This window comes from Pectinophora gossypiella, chromosome 3 (genome assembly GCF_024362695.1).
Source record: "Pectinophora gossypiella chromosome 3, ilPecGoss1.1, whole genome shotgun sequence".
Taxonomy (NCBI): Eukaryota; Metazoa; Arthropoda; class Insecta; order Lepidoptera; family Gelechiidae; genus Pectinophora; species Pectinophora gossypiella.
Window position 1 is genome coordinate 10,048,220 of NC_065406.1, and position 17,344 is coordinate 10,065,563.

Sequence of the window (17,344 nt, forward strand, 5' to 3'; positions counted from 1 at the left end):
TACTTACTATTATTACTTAATTATTATTTATTGCCTTTTTCTTGCCGAAAAATAGATAAATCTGTCACAGAACTACTTTATGTACGCCAATGTAGATCGCATCCTTTAAAAACCTTGGGTTTGATTTTTCATCTATTTTCGTTCTATACGTCAAAAAGTGTAGTGCATTACGAATTTTGTGATATAAGTTCGAGATTTTTTCGTTAATTTGGCTCTGTAGTGAAGGTAAATACGCAATATAAGATTCATTTATAATTTTTAGTTAAAACAACACTTTACTTTGTAGTTTAGTTGCATTTTTCGCTTTGTCTTGTTTTGGATAATGACGCCATTTTGTCGCGCCGGCTGATCCTACCAGGGAATAATTATTTTGTCTGGATATTCCTTCTATCAACTATTTTTGGTATAGTTGCGTATTAGAATGGTACATCAGAGCAAGAAGAAATTTACGATATAGAACTTATCAGGAACCAAATTACATAAGTTTTGAAAACGTGTGACAAAATTGTCTCAATTTTGAGGAACCTTGTTGATCTGCATGTCTATTTGAGAGTACGTAATTTCTCTCTGCTGTTAGTTTCAAACCATATCAATTCCTCATTGATACCCAAAACACTTCAAATTTCTTTGTGTACACCTTCTAGCTCTGTACTTTAGGAATAAAAGGTATACAGAAAGCCTTGTTCAGCTCATTCTGTGTACTATGGATTTTTTTGCAACATTAGTTTCGAATTTGTTTCTTACATTTGTATACTTACTTTCTATAGTTTACTAAATTAACATAAATAATTCAGTAGAGTGAGGTAACTGAAAAATTAAATGATATTTGTGGTATTTCAGAGGAGGCAATGAATTATCATATGGGAAAATAATGACAATATCAATGAAAGAACAAGAACAGATGCCCGGGGAGGTAAGAATATTCAATTTAATAATTAATAGCTCATAAATACATTCATCCTATGCTTAACAAAATTGGCATAGCTTTAAATTCATAGTATGTAATTAATAGAGATATGAGGGCAAAAGCATGAATAAGGTATCAAAAAGAAAATTGAATTATTAAGATCCATTTGATTACTTGCAATATGAGGTTGTTGAAAACAATGATATGATGAGTCAGGTCAGAAAGACCTTCATGGTTACCTTGATAACAATACTTATTGCTTTTTATTTATTTGTCACACAGCAAAATTAATGTATTTATATAAAGATATGAAATATAGTTTTGTACACATACACACACATACATTAACTCACGCTTATTTCCCACCGGGGTAAGCAGAGACTATAGAATTCCATTTGCTTCGATCCTGACACACTTCTTTCTTCTTATAATTTTGTAACTTAATTTAAAATTTATGTGTAGAACATCATTAATATACATAAGTTTTGTTTAAGTCCTTTATTCATCTGAAGTCAAAAGCATTTAATAAAAACTTTATTTACTGTTTTATTTTTAATTATTTGAGGGGGGGGGGGGGGAATGAGCATAATCTATTTTCTTCTTACTCAATGATAAAGATATAATACCATTTTGTACTGAATCTTTAAATAACTATGACATAGTTATGTAGGTGTAAACATGCATGACCTTGACAAGATTAGTAATGATATTATTTTTTTAACAGATGACATTCCCCGAGGCAAAGTTAAAGGCACTGGAGGAGAAGATCTCCCACCCAAGATGGGTTGTGCCTGTCCTACCAGAGCAGGAGCTGGAGGCATTGCTGATAGCTGCCACTGACCTTGCAGCTAAAGGTTTGTGGCATAACATAAATAAGGTCACAACTATATTGCAATTGGGGTAGTCGGAGGTATCCTTTGCAAGATAAGATGAGCTAAGTACCCACATCTCACCGAGCTTTCTGTTAGACCGACATGATAGGTGGTGGTGAACCGTATCACTGTAATGTTTGTTATTTATTTATTATAAATACAATATTATTATTTTATTCAAAAATATTCTTTTTGTTTGTTGTGTTGGTAGCATTATTGTTTGGACATTGGTTTATTATTGAAGCTGTGCCTTTTTTGTGGACAAATTCACCAATGCATGGGAATGTAGAAGAGCACTAATAATACTTGTATTATAATTATCTAGATTGGTGTTTTTAGAGCCGTGGTAGCCCAGTTGGTAGAATGCTTGCCTCTCACCTTGAGGTCGCAGGTTCGAATACAGCACAGGCCTAAACCAATGATTGTTGAATTTGTTTTCGAATTTATGTCTGGATCATAAATTATCACATGCTCAGCAGCGAATTCCGGAGATATGCATTTTCAGAGGTATGTGACCCAACCTGTATAGGGTTGGTTTTCCCATCACGGGTTGGAAGGTCAGACAAGCAGTTGCTTCTGTAAAAAACTGGACCTGTCAAATCATCAGGTTAGGTAAGCGGACCCTGTGAAAAACGGAATAATGCTGGGGGATGAAAGTTGAGTGATGGAGTTTTGCTGTGTAATAACTATATTATTTTCTAAGATTTTTTGTAACATCTTAGAGCAATTAATTTATTGATTTCATTTAATTTGTTCATTTGGTGGAAATGTTGAAAGTAAGTGGTAGTAGTGATTGATACTCATTTAAATATAACTTTGGACATCAGCAAATCGTTTTTAAGTAAAATGAAGCAGAATCCTATCTACCAACAGTACCATTTCAAGCCAAACCAAATTCCTGAATCCACCAATGATATGAAATTAAAACTTCAGGCACAATATTTACATTAAGGATAATTCTTTTTTAATGTTAACAGCCTTATTTATATCGACATAATGATTATAATATGTCTTTGGGGGTATTGTGAGCAGAAAAATATACAACAATGTTGTAAAATCTAGAACCAGTAACTATAAAAAAATAGTCTGCTATGCTACAGGAAAACAGCTTTAGAATTAGAACACACATGGTTAACGCTAATAATCTCTAACCAGAATGGCTAAAGCCACAAGTCACTAGATAATTTGAAGCTACAATTGGTAATGGAGCAGCTGAAGGTATTCTATATTAGTGTAATAGCTCATCGGGCCACGATTTCGCCATACATTTTATACGTACACCCGATGCCCGAGACCGCGTCCTTGACGCTTCGGGTTCGATGGAATGGCGAAATCGTAACGGGTCTTATGGATTGGGTAGTGTAATAAGGCCTATAAGGGAATTTACCGGCGATTGCTTTAAGTTTTATTTTCGGGAATTCACCAAGCTTGATAATATACCTACTTTCTTTTTTGGAACACTTCTTTTCTATATCAACATATTCGTAATAAGTTTCTTTGCAAATATAAAAAAAGATAGGATTTTGTAAATTAATAAATAATATCAGAATACGTTTGACAACACACGAGGAAAGATGAAGATCATTTAAAAATAAAGTATCAAACAAAATCATGTTCATTTCTACTGAGAGGACTACTGTCAACCCTACAGACTTACTTTGCTATTGTAAACAGGGGAGGATGTGAACAACCCAGCCTGTCAGCGGTTTTACAGCGACGCTCTGACAGTATCATTCACGAAGATCCTGACAGACGACGCGGTGTCGTCATGGAAGAACAACATCCAGCAGTGCGTGCGCTCCAACTGCGAGAAACTGGTCAAGCTGTGTGCTATCAAATTAGACGACCCCCGATTTTTGCATTTACTCTCCATGGCTTTCAATCCCAATAACAAGTAAGTGCTTGAACATAGATATACATACATGCATTCAGTCAAGCCTACAACCCCTACAGCTACAGGTAGAGCCATATATCGCTCGAAGACAACTTGGGCAACTGTATCACATAATGTAGGTGACTTAAAAAGTACACAAAATAATAACTACATTTTATTTCATTTATTTGGCACAATACAATAATCAATTCATAATACAAAAAGTAAAGAATTATCATTAATGCTAACTAAATGCATAACTAATTATAGTGCAACATAATACATAAAATATACATAAATGTATAATTAAGTTAAAAGTGAATAGTTCTACACTTCAAAAATTTTTTTTGAATAATAGGTTATCTAGAGATAAGAGGAATATAGGTACTAATCAGTGTCACACCTGGTTGAGTAACCTGTTTTTATTCAGGTATTTTGATTTTACTTCAGTACAACAAGAGAACATGTATGTAATTTCTCCAAATAAAGCTTCCAAATCCAATTCAAAAGAGTTAAATAACTAGGTATAAATCATTTATAAAATTAAATGCAACTTAAAATAGTTATAGATAAAATGTGTTTTCCTATTTTAGATTCCACACTTTCAATGCGTCGCGAACAAGCGAGGGTCTATCAGTAACAGCCAACCCCACGCCGGCGGGGCAGGGTTCCACGCAGGAGGCGGAAGTGTTCGCCAAATCGCAGGACCACCGTACGCCCCGGGGGTGGTTGGTTCATCTTATCAATGTGTACGTACCCTTGATGTCACACAATATTTATAAGAGTAGTAGTTTGATCCACAAGAAATAAGTTTTTTTTTTATGTATATGATACATACTAGTCAAAAGTTTCCAAAGCTCATTTATATCAGCGGAGCCAATTGCTCCGCGCATATATATGCTGTTACTACCTTATTGTTATTATAATGAAAACAATATCAAAAAGCAAGCAATGAGAAATGAAGACTTACAAAAAATATTCAGGAAACTTTACCAAATGCGACCTTTTTAGCGACTCGGCGAAAGAATATAGAAAATAGCGTATTATATGACTATAATACGCTATTTAATTATTTCTAACTTTTGAAACAAGTAATTTCACAAAGTAAGTATTTTCCAGAAATGATTATTTATTTTCGCAGATTTGGTCAGGCTGGTGGATTTATACGATTGAGAGTACGATTCGACGCAATTATGGGATTTCAAAAACCAGACTTAACAACATCTGTGAATTCTGAAGAAAAAGTCACTAATGAGATCACAGAAAAAGTGTCTGAAGAAAACAAAGTAAACAGTGTCGATAGTACAGACAGTGTGCAAGTGATTGCTGAAAGTAGTGATGTGAGTATAACATTTTAATATAGTTTTTTTATCCTAATTTTCCCAGAAATGTCACAATATCATAAAAAGATAATTTTCTAAATCCACATTCCCGAACCACTAAGAACCTAATACTTTTAATTCTTGTCGAGTTTTTAACCATATGTTTTTATTTGTAGTGTTCAACCCTGACGCGAAGTGAGCAGCCGTCTTCGCTAGAACAGTCGACGAGCGGTGAAACCCGAGTGGCAGCCGTATGGCAACTGCTCAGGCCTCTGGGCCTCTGTCACGACCTCCTTACACCGCATTGCGTCACTACATATCTTCTACCTGTACTGGTATGTGTAGCCAAATACTCTTTACATTTTTATACAAATCTCTAAAGTTTTACAATGCGTGATGTTTTTCAAGCTGTAGGCAATATAAAGTACATATTAGCACAGATTTATTTGCATACTAATAAATACTACAGGATAGCAATACCTTTTATCTATTTATAACAATTACGCCTACCTACATTTTCTATATACTTTTCTATTTGTTTGTACAAACGTAAGGAGTTCGTTTCGTTGGGCACAAGAAATCTCACTTCTTTGACCGAGTTTTGTTAGTTTACCTTCGGCCTTCCCGAAGGTCGGATGGGTTACTTAGAAAATAATATATCGTAAAGGTCCCTCATCTTGGTATCCCTTATCTTGGAGCACCACGCCACGGAGAAAGGAGTAGTCATATGCAGGTTCCCCTCTACCAAAATGTTTACATATTTGTGGAATTCAAGACTCGTTTGTATGGTAGCAACTGTTCGTATCCTAGCGACTGACCTTGCGAGATATAGTGCTTACGGGTTTGTAGATAGTTATCGATAAAAACGTCAAAGAAAAAGGAGGACTGCATATACAGTCATGGCGTGCATATAATCATGTAAAAATTATATAAATAGTAATTTATTTTGTTAAAATATATTAACTAGTTTTACAACCACTTTTCATTTTTTAATTCTATCGTCCCTAAAAGACTTTACGAAGTGACGTGTCGCAGATTCCTTCCCCTCTCCGCCCCGTAAAAACAAGGCAGATTTTTGCCTCGGGAAATAATTACTTCTCCCTATGTCGCCGTTCTATGATCCCTTCTATAAAATAATTTATATTTCTATTACTGTATTATTATATACCCATTTATAAGCACTATTTTCTCTTGTCTCTAAATTCTAAGGACTATTGTATACTATGATTGATAATCATAGTTATCTGTTACATTAAATACTTGTTTTAACATTATTTTTGTGTGTTTCAAAATCACCGTGTACTTAAAGTGCATCATTTCTTGCACATGTAAAAATAAATGTGGTTTCAGGAATGTATTCCAACTCTTCTTGAAAGTCTAACTGATGAAGAGCTGAAAAGAGAAGCTCGCGGCAGTGAAAATAAGACTGACACAGTATCCTGTTTGATACGAGCTTGCAAGTGTGTGTCTGTGAAGACCCCGCATCACCACAGCTTACTTAAATGTGAGTACTATACATAACCATTCTTGGTCAATGTACTTAAAAACGAAATACTTAAAATTATTTTAGTTAAGAAGTAGTAGTTATATGGAGCGCAAGCAACATTTTTATAACTAGTATTCTCTCTTATGTTGGTAAAATATTATCTATCATTTTTCTTCTATTGACTTTATGTTATATGATTCGAATGTTACAAAAATGTATTTCAGTGTTTTCACAAGCTTTGAAAATTTCAGCACAATGGGAGATTTGTTGTTAAATGTGACGTGAATCATCAATCAATCAACTACCTATTACAATAATTCATGTTATCCTATTATGTGTGCTTCATATCCATGATAAGTCGCTTTTTGGAAAGAGATATTAAAATTGAATTTTTGAATAATAAAATATGCGAACTATTTTTGTTGTATAAGCATTTCAGCATTGCATTGCATACTTCTTCCAAAAATCGTTTTTGTTGTCATCTCATGTAAAGGCGCCAGCACACTTTTATCGGCGTGAGTTGAGCGCTGTGTGTTGTGGCTAGTGCTGGCCCCAGGAGCGGGCGGCGGCGGCGCGGGCCGGCCCCACACCCTGTAGCTGCTTAGGGGCGCGTCACACCCCGCTCCTAAGTTGCTACATCGTATGGGACCGCGCCCCTCCTCATCGTTGCATCATTTTTACTGTGACTTCACGTATGCTTCCTGTATTACTGCATGACTGTCTGTCTCAAGCAGTATTTCTCTGTCGATTACTTGGTGTACTTGTATTGTCCGTGTTTTTGTTGTGTACGATTATTGCAATGTTATTTTGATAATAATTTTCTTCAATGTTTATATGTCTAGCTAATAAGATAGTTTAATAAATTAAATGTCTCTAAACATGTTTAACATTTTCATATTAACTCGTGATTCCAGACTGTTGTTAATCCTCCTTAAAAAAATTTCAGCTTTGGAAATGTTTCGTCTAAAAATGATTCTGCGATTATTACAAATGTCGTCGTTCAACGGGAAGATGTCGGCGTTGAATGAAATCAATCAGCTCATCAGTACAATATCTCAGCAGCCAAAACCGGAGTGGCTCACGCCAGCTGTTATTACGGTGAGTCTTCATCAACTGCATGTCGTTTGTCATTTTGATAAAATAGGTAGTTTTGAATGCCGGCAGGATTGCCCAGCGCCCCTTGAAACATCGCGTACGAATTTTGTATACAGAAAAAAGTTCTTTCAAATAAAGGGTATAGCGAGGTAAGGAAGACGAAATGGCCCCCATGGCCCATGACGGAATTATCATTTGTACTGGTATTGGCACTCTAAAAGAATACGAAATGTAAGGTCGTTGACCCCTGACCTTGACCTGTCTTTGAGATATTCGAGAAAGTTCGTACGCGCGCCGAGTTTTTTCAAAATTTTTTTTCCGAAAAACTATAAAAGCTAGAAGGATGGGACCAATTGCGTATAATTAGGGATACTTTGAAAAATATTCTGAATTTTTTTCAGAGTTCTGGTGAAATGACAACTGTGCAAAATAATTAAACAAAATATAAATATATTTTTTTAGTACTGTTCTATTATGTTTACCGCGCCAAAAAAAATATATAATACTCTTTGATTTATATACTTACACCACACAAAAACTGATTAAAATCAAAGAGGCGCTTCTTGAGTAATTATGAATTTACTTAGTGTGCGTATGGCTGGTAGGAACTAATTAAAGAGGTCGTTTTTAGATTAATTATTATAATTACATGTTAAACATAATTTTAATCATCATCATCACTGTTTTCATTTATTACAACATTGACTGCATCATTTGAAAATATTTTCGACAGAATTTCAGCAGGACGTAAAATGCGAGATAGATATCTCGCATGAGCTAAGTAATATAATTATTACACTTGCGGCATATGAAAATCGACTTGCGAAAATCGTATTTTGGGCAAAAGAAAACCCATTTATGCAAACCGTTTACAATTTGTACTACGAACTAGAGTTTTAAGTTTAGCATCCTGTAGCACTTTCTTCGTAATAGTGGCATCATTTTCCGTACCATAAATTGGCCCAGCAAAATCAACTATAAACCCGTTCGTAGTACAGATTGTAAACAGTTTGCATAAATGGGTTTTCTTTTGCCCAAAATACGATTTTCGCAAGTCGATTTTCATATATCGCAAGTGTAATAATTATATTATTTAGCTCATGCGAGATATCTATCTCGCATTTTACGTCCTGCTGAAATTCTGTCGAAAATATTTTCAAATGATGCAATCAATGTTGTAATAAATGAAAATAGTGATGATGATGATTAAAATTCTGTTTAACATGTAATTATAATAATTAATCTAAAAACGACCTCTTTAATTAGTTCCTACCAGCCGTACGCACACTAAGTAAATTCATAATTACTCAAGAAGCGCCTCTTTGATTTTGATCAGTTTTTGTGTGGTGTAAGTATATAAATCAAAGAGTATTATATATTTTTTTTGGCGCGGTAAACATAATAGAACAGTACTAAAAAAATATATTTATATTTTGTTTAATTATTTTGCACAGTTGTCATTTCACCAGAACTCTGAAAAAAATACAGAATATTTTTCAAAGTATCCCTAATTATACGCAATTGGTCCCATCCTTCTAGCTTTTATAGTTTTTCGGAAAAAAAATTTTGAAAAAACTCGGCGCGCGTACGAACTTTCTCGAATATCTCAAAGACAGGTCAAGGTCAGGGGTCAACGACCTTACATTTCGTTTTCTTTTAGAGTGCCAATACCAATACAAATGATAATTCCGTCATGGGCCATGGGGGCCATTTCGTCTTCCTTACCTCGCTATACCCTTTGTGCTTCATTTATTCCAACGGATATTTTCCTCCAATAAATGTTTTATTTCTTTTACAGAGTTGGATAAGGGAGAACAAAGTAGTAGATATAGTGTTACGTGATTCACTGCACCAGCCCCAATACGTGGATAGGCTAGAGAAGATGCTTAGGTTTATGATAAAAGAGAACTCGCTGACTAGAGACGACTTGGACGCGATATGGAAAGCTCAGCACGGAAAACATGAGGCTATCGTGAAGAATCTTCACGACTTACTCGCCAAACTTGCCTGGGACTTCACTCCCGACCAACTTGACCACCTATTCGACTGTTTTAAGGTAATTTATATTTTTTTTACTATTAAAATGTAACAGAAGTTTTTGAATTTGATTTTGTAAATGGATGTGTATGTTAACAGGCAAGCTGGGCTACATCTAGTAAGAAACAAAGTGACAAATTGCTAGAGGTTATAAGAAGACTCGCAGAAGACGATAAAGACGGTGTTATGGCAAATAAAGTAAGAGACGAAATTGGAATAAAATTACCATATTTTTTGTCCAAATGCATTTAGATAACTATTGTTGTCCTTACAGGTATTGGTTCTCTTCTGGAACCTAGCGCATTCAGATGAGGTTTGCACGGAGATAATGGACGTGGCGTTGGCAAATCTTATCAAAATTCTCGATTATAGTTGTAGCCAGGATCGTGATGCACAGAAAACTCTATGGTTGGACAAGTAAGTTAATTTTTTGGTAAATAATTTTGAGTGAAATCAAGTACCTACCAAAAAAGTAAATGGAATTCTATAGTCTTCTTACCCTGGCAGGACATAGGTGTGTATGTATGAGATCAAGTACCCTCACATCTATTTTTTGAGCGCTTGTTGTACGTTGACAGTTCATCTTGAGGGTAGCATTAGGGTTGTTTGTAAGTTTTGTTTGAGGTATATTTCATTTGAGCTTTACATCAAAGCCGAAATGAGAAGAGCGGAGATGTATAGGAATCTACCAAACACTACGAGGAAGAGAGCGATAAAGCGTCTTCTCCCGCTCTCTCGAACGCTGTGATTGGTTCATTGCGCACTTTGGTGGAAACCAAACTATCGTCTCATTTGACAGGTGCGTGGAGGAATTAAAAACGAATGAAAAGTGGGTGTTGCCAGCGTTGAAGATGATGCGCGAGATCTGCTGCCTGTACGAGGCGGGCGGCGGCGCGAGCATGCGGCCGCACGTGACGCGCCAGGAGCTCATTGACCGCCTGCAGACGCAGCACTCGCTCGTCATACTAGTCACTGACTCGCTCACACACTACATGGACGGCGTGCGAAAGAAGCTCATAGGTAGGAGGATAGCATAGCAACAAGCAATGCGTGGCAAGAGCTAGGAGTGAAGTAGCTTGCCTGTTCCTACGCTCCTGCTAATTCGATTAATTTATGTGCAGACCACCAAATTTTTATTAGACGAATCCGAATTTTTTTTCAGTTTTTCTGTTAACATGTTTTTTGTCACAAGAACTTATGTAACTGTTAGTATCAAGTTCCTTCAGCGTTTATCTTAAATATTGTAAAGACATTTAAAATGTAACACAATGTAATTTCAGAGGAAGGCGAAATAGATTGGGAGAATTGGCTTCCTGACGGCAGATATCCACACGCGGCACAAGTCCACGAGCGATTGAGTTTCCTCAGGTTTCTGCTCAAAGATGGACAATTGTGGTTATGCGCTGAGCAGGTAAGCTTCGAAAAAATATCTAAATATGTATCCTATGACACACTTACATCGGAGGACCGTCTCGGGTCTGCTTCAAAATTTTCTGCTTCGGTATCGTTGGTCGTGGTCGCGTCATATGACAGCACTCATTTCGCTTGGAGCCTATGGGTTGCTTTCAAAATTCAAAAACTATTTAAAATTAGCTAGCTTGCAGAATGCTAATTAGCCGTTGACATTCTACCACCGCTTGTAAAAGTGTTATGAAAGTAGCTGCGGGAAGAAGAGGCGCGAGAAATTGCACGGTACTTTGTCTCGGAATCTTCGTTGACAGGTGTGGTTTGGGTCTTCACAGTCCTGCACATCGTGATCTCTCGCCGGTCGATGAATGGAGGCTTGCTCCTGGCAGTGCGACCTTCACGGCTATGGGGTCACTTAAATTAAGTGTTCGTTTTGTTTGATAATATGATGGCTAATTTGTAGGCCAAACAGATATGGGTGTGCCTCGCGGAGCGGCCGGCGCACCTGGGCGACCGCGAGGCCTGCTTCCGGTGGTTCAGCAAACTGATGGGCGAAGAACCTGACCTGGACCCCAACATCAACCTGCATTTTTTTCGAAGAAACATTATGACACTACCTCCGAATCTATTAACCCATGCTGGTATCAAGTGTTTTGAAAGGTAAATAAAGCAATATTTCATAATATATTAAAATATAGATTATATCAAGAGGCTTCTTTTCCATAGCATTTGTATTATTTTTAGGTTTTTCAAAGCTGTGAACTCCAAAGAAGGGAAACTAAAAGTAAAACGACGAAGCTTTTTACTTAACGACGCTGATCTCATAGGATTAGATTATTTATGGAGGGTAAGTGCTGCCGTGACATCCTTAGCTATATCTATACCTTAACTAGTTTAGTTACGTATCCAACTTTTGTGTATATGCCTGCTTGGAGCAATTCTGAAAAACCATGTCATCCACACGATAAAAAGATATCTTTACTTCAATTAGTGAAACGTGTATATGATAACAATGCTTAAACCGTTTATTTGAAATACAGGTGATAACGGAGTGCGAGGACGACATATCCGCGCGCGGCATCGAGTTGCTGCGTGAGGTGTGCACGTGTGTGGGCCCGCAGCTGTCGTCGGCGCACCACCACGAGAACTTCCTCACGCAGTGCTGCGCGCGCACGCAGCGCCTGCAGAAGGATATGGAGCTGCAGGAAGGTAGTGTATCCTAATATTATGAATAACATATATTTTACAGCAATGAGAAAGCAGACAGCCCTTTTCTCCGCACTTTTAGTGTGGACAAATTGTGTATGAGGTGTGTGGAATGTACTAATCACTTTGTTCGGGAGAGTACGATACATCTTTGCTTAGCTCTGCTTCAGTGAAAACTCACTCTTTATTACTAGAAATTAATGCCTTACACATATCTGGGATGTTCGAGTGTATACTCTATTTTTTATATTATTTTCAGATGCCACAGAAAGTTGTACAAGGATGTGTAGAGTAATTCGTGCCATACAGGAATATGTAAATGAATGTGATAGAAGATTCTCATCAGAGCGACAGATCCTGCCGATCTACCGGTCGGGCAGGGGGCGGCAATGTACAATAATAGTCAGATTCAATTTTCAAACAGGCCAAAGACAAATTGAGGACATTGAACTCTTTTCACACTCCAACGAAACGTTGCATTCGTTGCGATCTGCGATCCAAAGAAGGTAAACTCTGAAATTATTGTTAGTTGTAATTATGTGAGACACTTATGAAATGTATATTAAATGTACGTCTTTGTTTCAGGCTTAAATGTGCTTCAGATAGTAATATAAAATTAGAAATGTTTATAAATAAATTAGAACTGTATGTAAACGGCGAATTATTGGATTCAAGCCACGATCGGAAAATATTATCACAAATTCCCCTGAGAGACAAGACCGTGATTGTTGCAAAGGTGAGTCAACGGGATAGAAAATGTCTCTATTGTTATTCGTGTATAAGTTATTTATAATTTTGTATCACTTATATATTTAATTGGGGCGGAAAATAAGGGAAACCCCCCTATTTTCCCCTAAAAGGAGCATAGATATTGCTACACCGACAAGAAACATGCTTGATGGACATGCTTTTGCAGGTGTACGACGGGCAGGTATGTGGGAGCGGGGGGTGCGGCTCCTCCAACGAATCAAGTAGTGACTCCAGCACGTCGTCCCCGCCACTGCCTCCGACGCCCGAACACGCACTGCCTGGCGTTGTGAGTAATAAGAAAACTATAATATCCCTATCTTACTTCTATGTTACATTCCTATTAATATCTAAAAAAGGGACTATTTATTACATCTATAGTAGTCTGGAAGCGATTCTCATATGGTATATGGTAGCGCTTCTCATTGCACAAATCTGTCACGAAGTATTTATTATAAGTTTTATATTGAACTTCAATTAAAAACAATCTCGTTTGCAGCTGTTTTCTCAAGGGTCCTGGTATATTCCCTTCATATTGGATCTAGAACACGTTGGCATCACAAAAGGGCATGGTCCACTCACAGAAGCTGCTCATTTACTCACACAAATAAGCCCGGCTCATAAACAGACGGTAAGAAAACATTTAGGTATACATTTTAATAGTAATGCTGAAGCCATTAGATAATTTGACACAGTGTTCAAACTTAATAATTTGAATGTTTCAGATGGAGAAACTAAGCGAAGCGCTTTTATGTCGGGATGATTCAAAATTGCGTGATATGCTCTACGGTCCTGCGCCGCCTACTGTAGCGTATAATGTAGAGGTTAGTACTTTTCCACAGGATTCTCTTAGAGCACTTTTTATTTCACCCGTCTCCTATCTACTTGTGCTGGACCCAACTAGTTGGCCAGCTAGTTCCGCCCACATGCAACAGATGGCGTCACATTCAATAATACAGTCTTGAAGCAGTCGTGAAACGCGATATCGAAGTTTACACAGCAAGACGCATATTATACAACTTCCAACATAACATCGTTGGATCGTCGATCGCTAGTCACACTATAAACTTGTGACTAGCGGGGTATTATGCTTTGTTCGGTACCCCGAAACCATCCTTTGGCGGCAGCACATCCTCGCCGCCAAATACTCTTTCTTTACTTCCAGATCATCCAAGCATTTCTTTCTACCGAGTAAATCTAAAGTTATGTCATGGATTTCAGGTTTTATACAGCATGGTGATGCCTTCCTCGGACACAAGGTTGGAACGCAGCCGCAGTTTTCAACTCGCCTGCGTTAAGAAAGCCCCACTACTTGTACAATGCTTATCGGACAAAGACTTTTTAAATAATGCTGCACCTCATACTAGAAGGTAACTATAATGTTGCTGTGTTGTGTGCTGTGCTGTGTTACAAATATACATTGTATATCATTGAGATTGGTTCAAATTGAATATTTGTAATTGATGATTGTTTTATTTTCCTTTCAGGGTCGGTTATTTGGCACTAGTCAGATTAGCCAAACTGTCTCTATTTACATTAGGACATTTATTTGAAATACTCGCTCCCGATGGTGCAGAAGTGACACTTGACAAGGATTTTAGGTGAGTTTTAATAAATAATATTACAGAATGTTTTTTAATTTTACTGGAACTATTTACTGAATATGACTTTATAGAATTTCGAATTTCAGAATGGACGTGACTATTTTGAGAGAGGCACTTCAAACTGTACCTAATCACAGCTGTGAGCTAATAGTTAAAGCTATTGCTGAGAAGTTGGCAAACGCTTTAGGCGAACAGGTAACAGCATTTATTAAAGAATCACAAATACTAACAACATTTGATCATTTTACTATCATGGATTGTTCGACTGCCATTGCTTAGAAACAATATTACTTATGGGTTGCTATTTGTGTCTCTTGGAATATATTTACAAAGCTGAAGAACTTAACAAATGTGGTTTGAATATAGGTTATGACGGCGGGCGAAGAGAGTGAATCCGTGTCATCGCTTGTATGGTGGCGCGTTCCGACCGCGGCGACAGTGCGGGCGTTGTACGCGCTGGCGTACTCAGTCGCCCAACCGTCTGAAATGAGCGGAATGGTTCATCCGGATGACGTCATACGTAAGTAGAATATCGGTGACAGTACGTTGTGTATTTGAAACGTCCTGCCGTAAGTAGTGGTGTTTCTCAGCTCTTAGAGCATTTATTGAGCTATATTGCTTCTCGATTAAGTCCTAAAACTTTTGTTGCAGTGGTTCGCGAGTGTATGGAAGTGGTGACGATATGCATGGCTCTCGGCGGTGGCCACTTAGAAGCCCTGCTCCACGAGTCGTGGTGGCAGGACACTGCTCTCTATCTGATGATTGACTGCCCCAATCCACAGGTACATTACAGAAAACTTTTAACTCGTTACGTACTAAGCATTACCTGTATTCATCGAAGGTTATTTGCAGAAAGTAACACAAACAGCACACTAAACATGGAAGATAAGTAGGAAAGGATATACTTTTGTTAATATCTAGTTTTCGTTCCTGCTCATATGGAACTATATCAGATTTCTTGAGAAATTAAAGACGTCGGAACAATAATAGATTTCATGTTACTAAAATCAAGCTTTGGTCGTTTAGGTTCGAGTATCATGCGCAGAGCAACTGCTAGCGATGTGTGCATGGGGTGGCGGGGACGGCGCGCGGGCGGCGCTGGTTGCGTTGGGCGGCGCGGGCGTGGCTGGCGCGGCGGGTGCGGCCGGCGCTGCGGGCGCGGGCTCGCGCGCCGCGGGCGGCCCGCGCCTGCAGCGGCACGCGAGGCACGCGCAGCAGTTCCTGCAGCTGCTATGCCGCCTCGTCTCGATTGCCGGACCCACTGCTCGGACTCTCGATGACTTGGCTGAAGAGGTATGTACTTTGATCAATTAATCCCTCGTTTTTGTTTACTGTCGCTTTGCATACATCATCCGAACATCTGATACATAGTGCGTACATTCCTCCGCGATGAAACCACGGTTTTTTTGCAGAAATAATTTTACCACAAAAATGATAATGGTGCCACGCGGGAATTTTACTGAATAATATTCTAAAATAAATATTGTATTATTTGTTTTAGGTTGCTTGGTTACGTGCGGTTCGCGCTAAACCGGAGACCTTAGACGATACTTTACTAGAAGGACATCTCAACCTCACTAAGGAGCTGTTCACGCATGTACCGGCGCAGATCAAATACCAATACGGCGCGCATCCTGAACACAAAGACTCGGGGTTGATCAAAGTACGTAGTTTTACGGCTTTAGAAATTTTTCTAACCATGTTAATAACATAGTAAGTACTATTCGCAATTTTGTTCCTGTATGTGAAAAACATATTACAAAAATATTTACCAGAATCTTATCGAGAGTCAAATTCATCCATTTACGAAAGGAAAGTTAGACAGATTTGTCACATGTCGTAAGCTGCCATACTTTTTATAAATTCTTCTATTGATATATAACAAATCAAAATTAAAAAGCTCGGTGAAGTGTGACCATATAGTCCACCATAAACTGGATGTTTCTCTCCTATTACTATAATTGTATGACTTGTGTAACAGGAGGTAACGACGGAATTCTTATGGCCGTACTCGTGGGCGTGGTGCCGCATGGGCGAGGGGGAGGGCGAGGGCGACGCGGTGACGGAGCCGCCGGCGCCGCTGTGCCGCTCGGGGGGCGCCGCCGCCGCCGCCACCGAGCTGCTGCTGGCGCTCGTACACGCCTGCGTGCCCAACATGGCCGCGCTCGCGCACTTGCTCGATATCATGTTCTACTCCGGTGAGTACTACTAGCCTGTTTATGTTGTGACTTGTGAGTAAATCTTTAATGTTCCCCGGTGCCCGTTCGGTGAAAATTAAGTTGACTAGAATTATTATATTATAGAATTATAATTCAAAACAGTACAAAACAACTTGTGTGAATATGCAAGCTATTAGTCGTCTTTTCTAAATAAATACCTAGTTTCTGGCTTCGACATATCACTAGACTAAGTAGCGTTGATTGTTTTTGTACCATAGATGTCAAGTTCATTCTTGGAAATAAAAATCGGTAATTGTCTATTAAGAAAAATATAGCTTAGTTTTGCTCGTGTTATTGTTTAACATAATGTAAAAACCAAGTGACAATGCGTCACTAACATAAACCGCTAACGAACAATGTTATGAACAATGTTTAATCGCGTTCGACCGAATCCCGGGCCTTTAAAAAGGCCGTAAGCTGTTCTCGAGTGTGATTTTAGCAAACTAACTGCTACCTTATTTACTGCAATGCCTTCTGAAAAGTTTTTCCGCCCCAATCAACCCTACCAAATTTATTAGGCTTGGCACACGCCTCGTCACTTAGTATTTCCGCTATAAGCACGAGTTCCA

The 17,344-nt window shown here is 38.1% G+C and overlaps 1 protein-coding gene across 2 annotated transcripts in view; it reads left to right on the forward strand.

Moving 5' to 3' along the window:
• Nucleotides 1–105: 105 nt before the first annotated feature.
• Nucleotides 106–17,344, forward strand: part of LOC126381967 (probable ubiquitin carboxyl-terminal hydrolase FAF) — a 28,569-nt gene continuing 11,330 nt past the window's right edge. The window contains exons 1-30 of one of the 2 annotated variants that reach the window (XM_050031598.1): nt 106–225; nt 841–913; nt 1,632–1,761; nt 3,454–3,673; nt 4,246–4,401; nt 4,794–4,992; nt 5,151–5,309; nt 6,325–6,478; nt 7,407–7,558; nt 9,354–9,611; nt 9,692–9,790; nt 9,867–10,009; nt 10,392–10,612; nt 10,873–11,003; nt 11,463–11,659; nt 11,744–11,846; nt 12,040–12,208; nt 12,465–12,711; nt 12,791–12,941; nt 13,122–13,241; nt 13,452–13,583; nt 13,678–13,776; nt 14,174–14,322; nt 14,440–14,553; nt 14,643–14,751; nt 14,923–15,076; nt 15,208–15,338; nt 15,583–15,849; nt 16,058–16,219; nt 16,538–16,754. In XM_050031598.1, coding sequence (XP_049887555.1) covers nt 872–913; nt 1,632–1,761; nt 3,454–3,673; nt 4,246–4,401; nt 4,794–4,992; nt 5,151–5,309; nt 6,325–6,478; nt 7,407–7,558; nt 9,354–9,611; nt 9,692–9,790; nt 9,867–10,009; nt 10,392–10,612; nt 10,873–11,003; nt 11,463–11,659; nt 11,744–11,846; nt 12,040–12,208; nt 12,465–12,711; nt 12,791–12,941; nt 13,122–13,241; nt 13,452–13,583; nt 13,678–13,776; nt 14,174–14,322; nt 14,440–14,553; nt 14,643–14,751; nt 14,923–15,076; nt 15,208–15,338; nt 15,583–15,849; nt 16,058–16,219; nt 16,538–16,754 — 4,585 coding nt within the window. In that variant the 5' untranslated portion in view covers nt 106–225; nt 841–871. The remainder of the gene's footprint in view (nt 226–840; nt 914–1,631; nt 1,762–3,453; nt 3,674–4,245; nt 4,402–4,793; nt 4,993–5,150; nt 5,310–6,324; nt 6,479–7,406; nt 7,559–9,353; nt 9,612–9,691; nt 9,791–9,866; nt 10,010–10,391; nt 10,613–10,872; nt 11,004–11,462; nt 11,660–11,743; nt 11,847–12,039; nt 12,209–12,464; nt 12,712–12,790; nt 12,942–13,121; nt 13,242–13,451; nt 13,584–13,677; nt 13,777–14,173; nt 14,323–14,439; nt 14,554–14,642; nt 14,752–14,922; nt 15,077–15,207; nt 15,339–15,582; nt 15,850–16,057; nt 16,220–16,537; nt 16,755–17,344) is intronic. The other variant, XM_050031599.1, reaches the window with a different exon arrangement.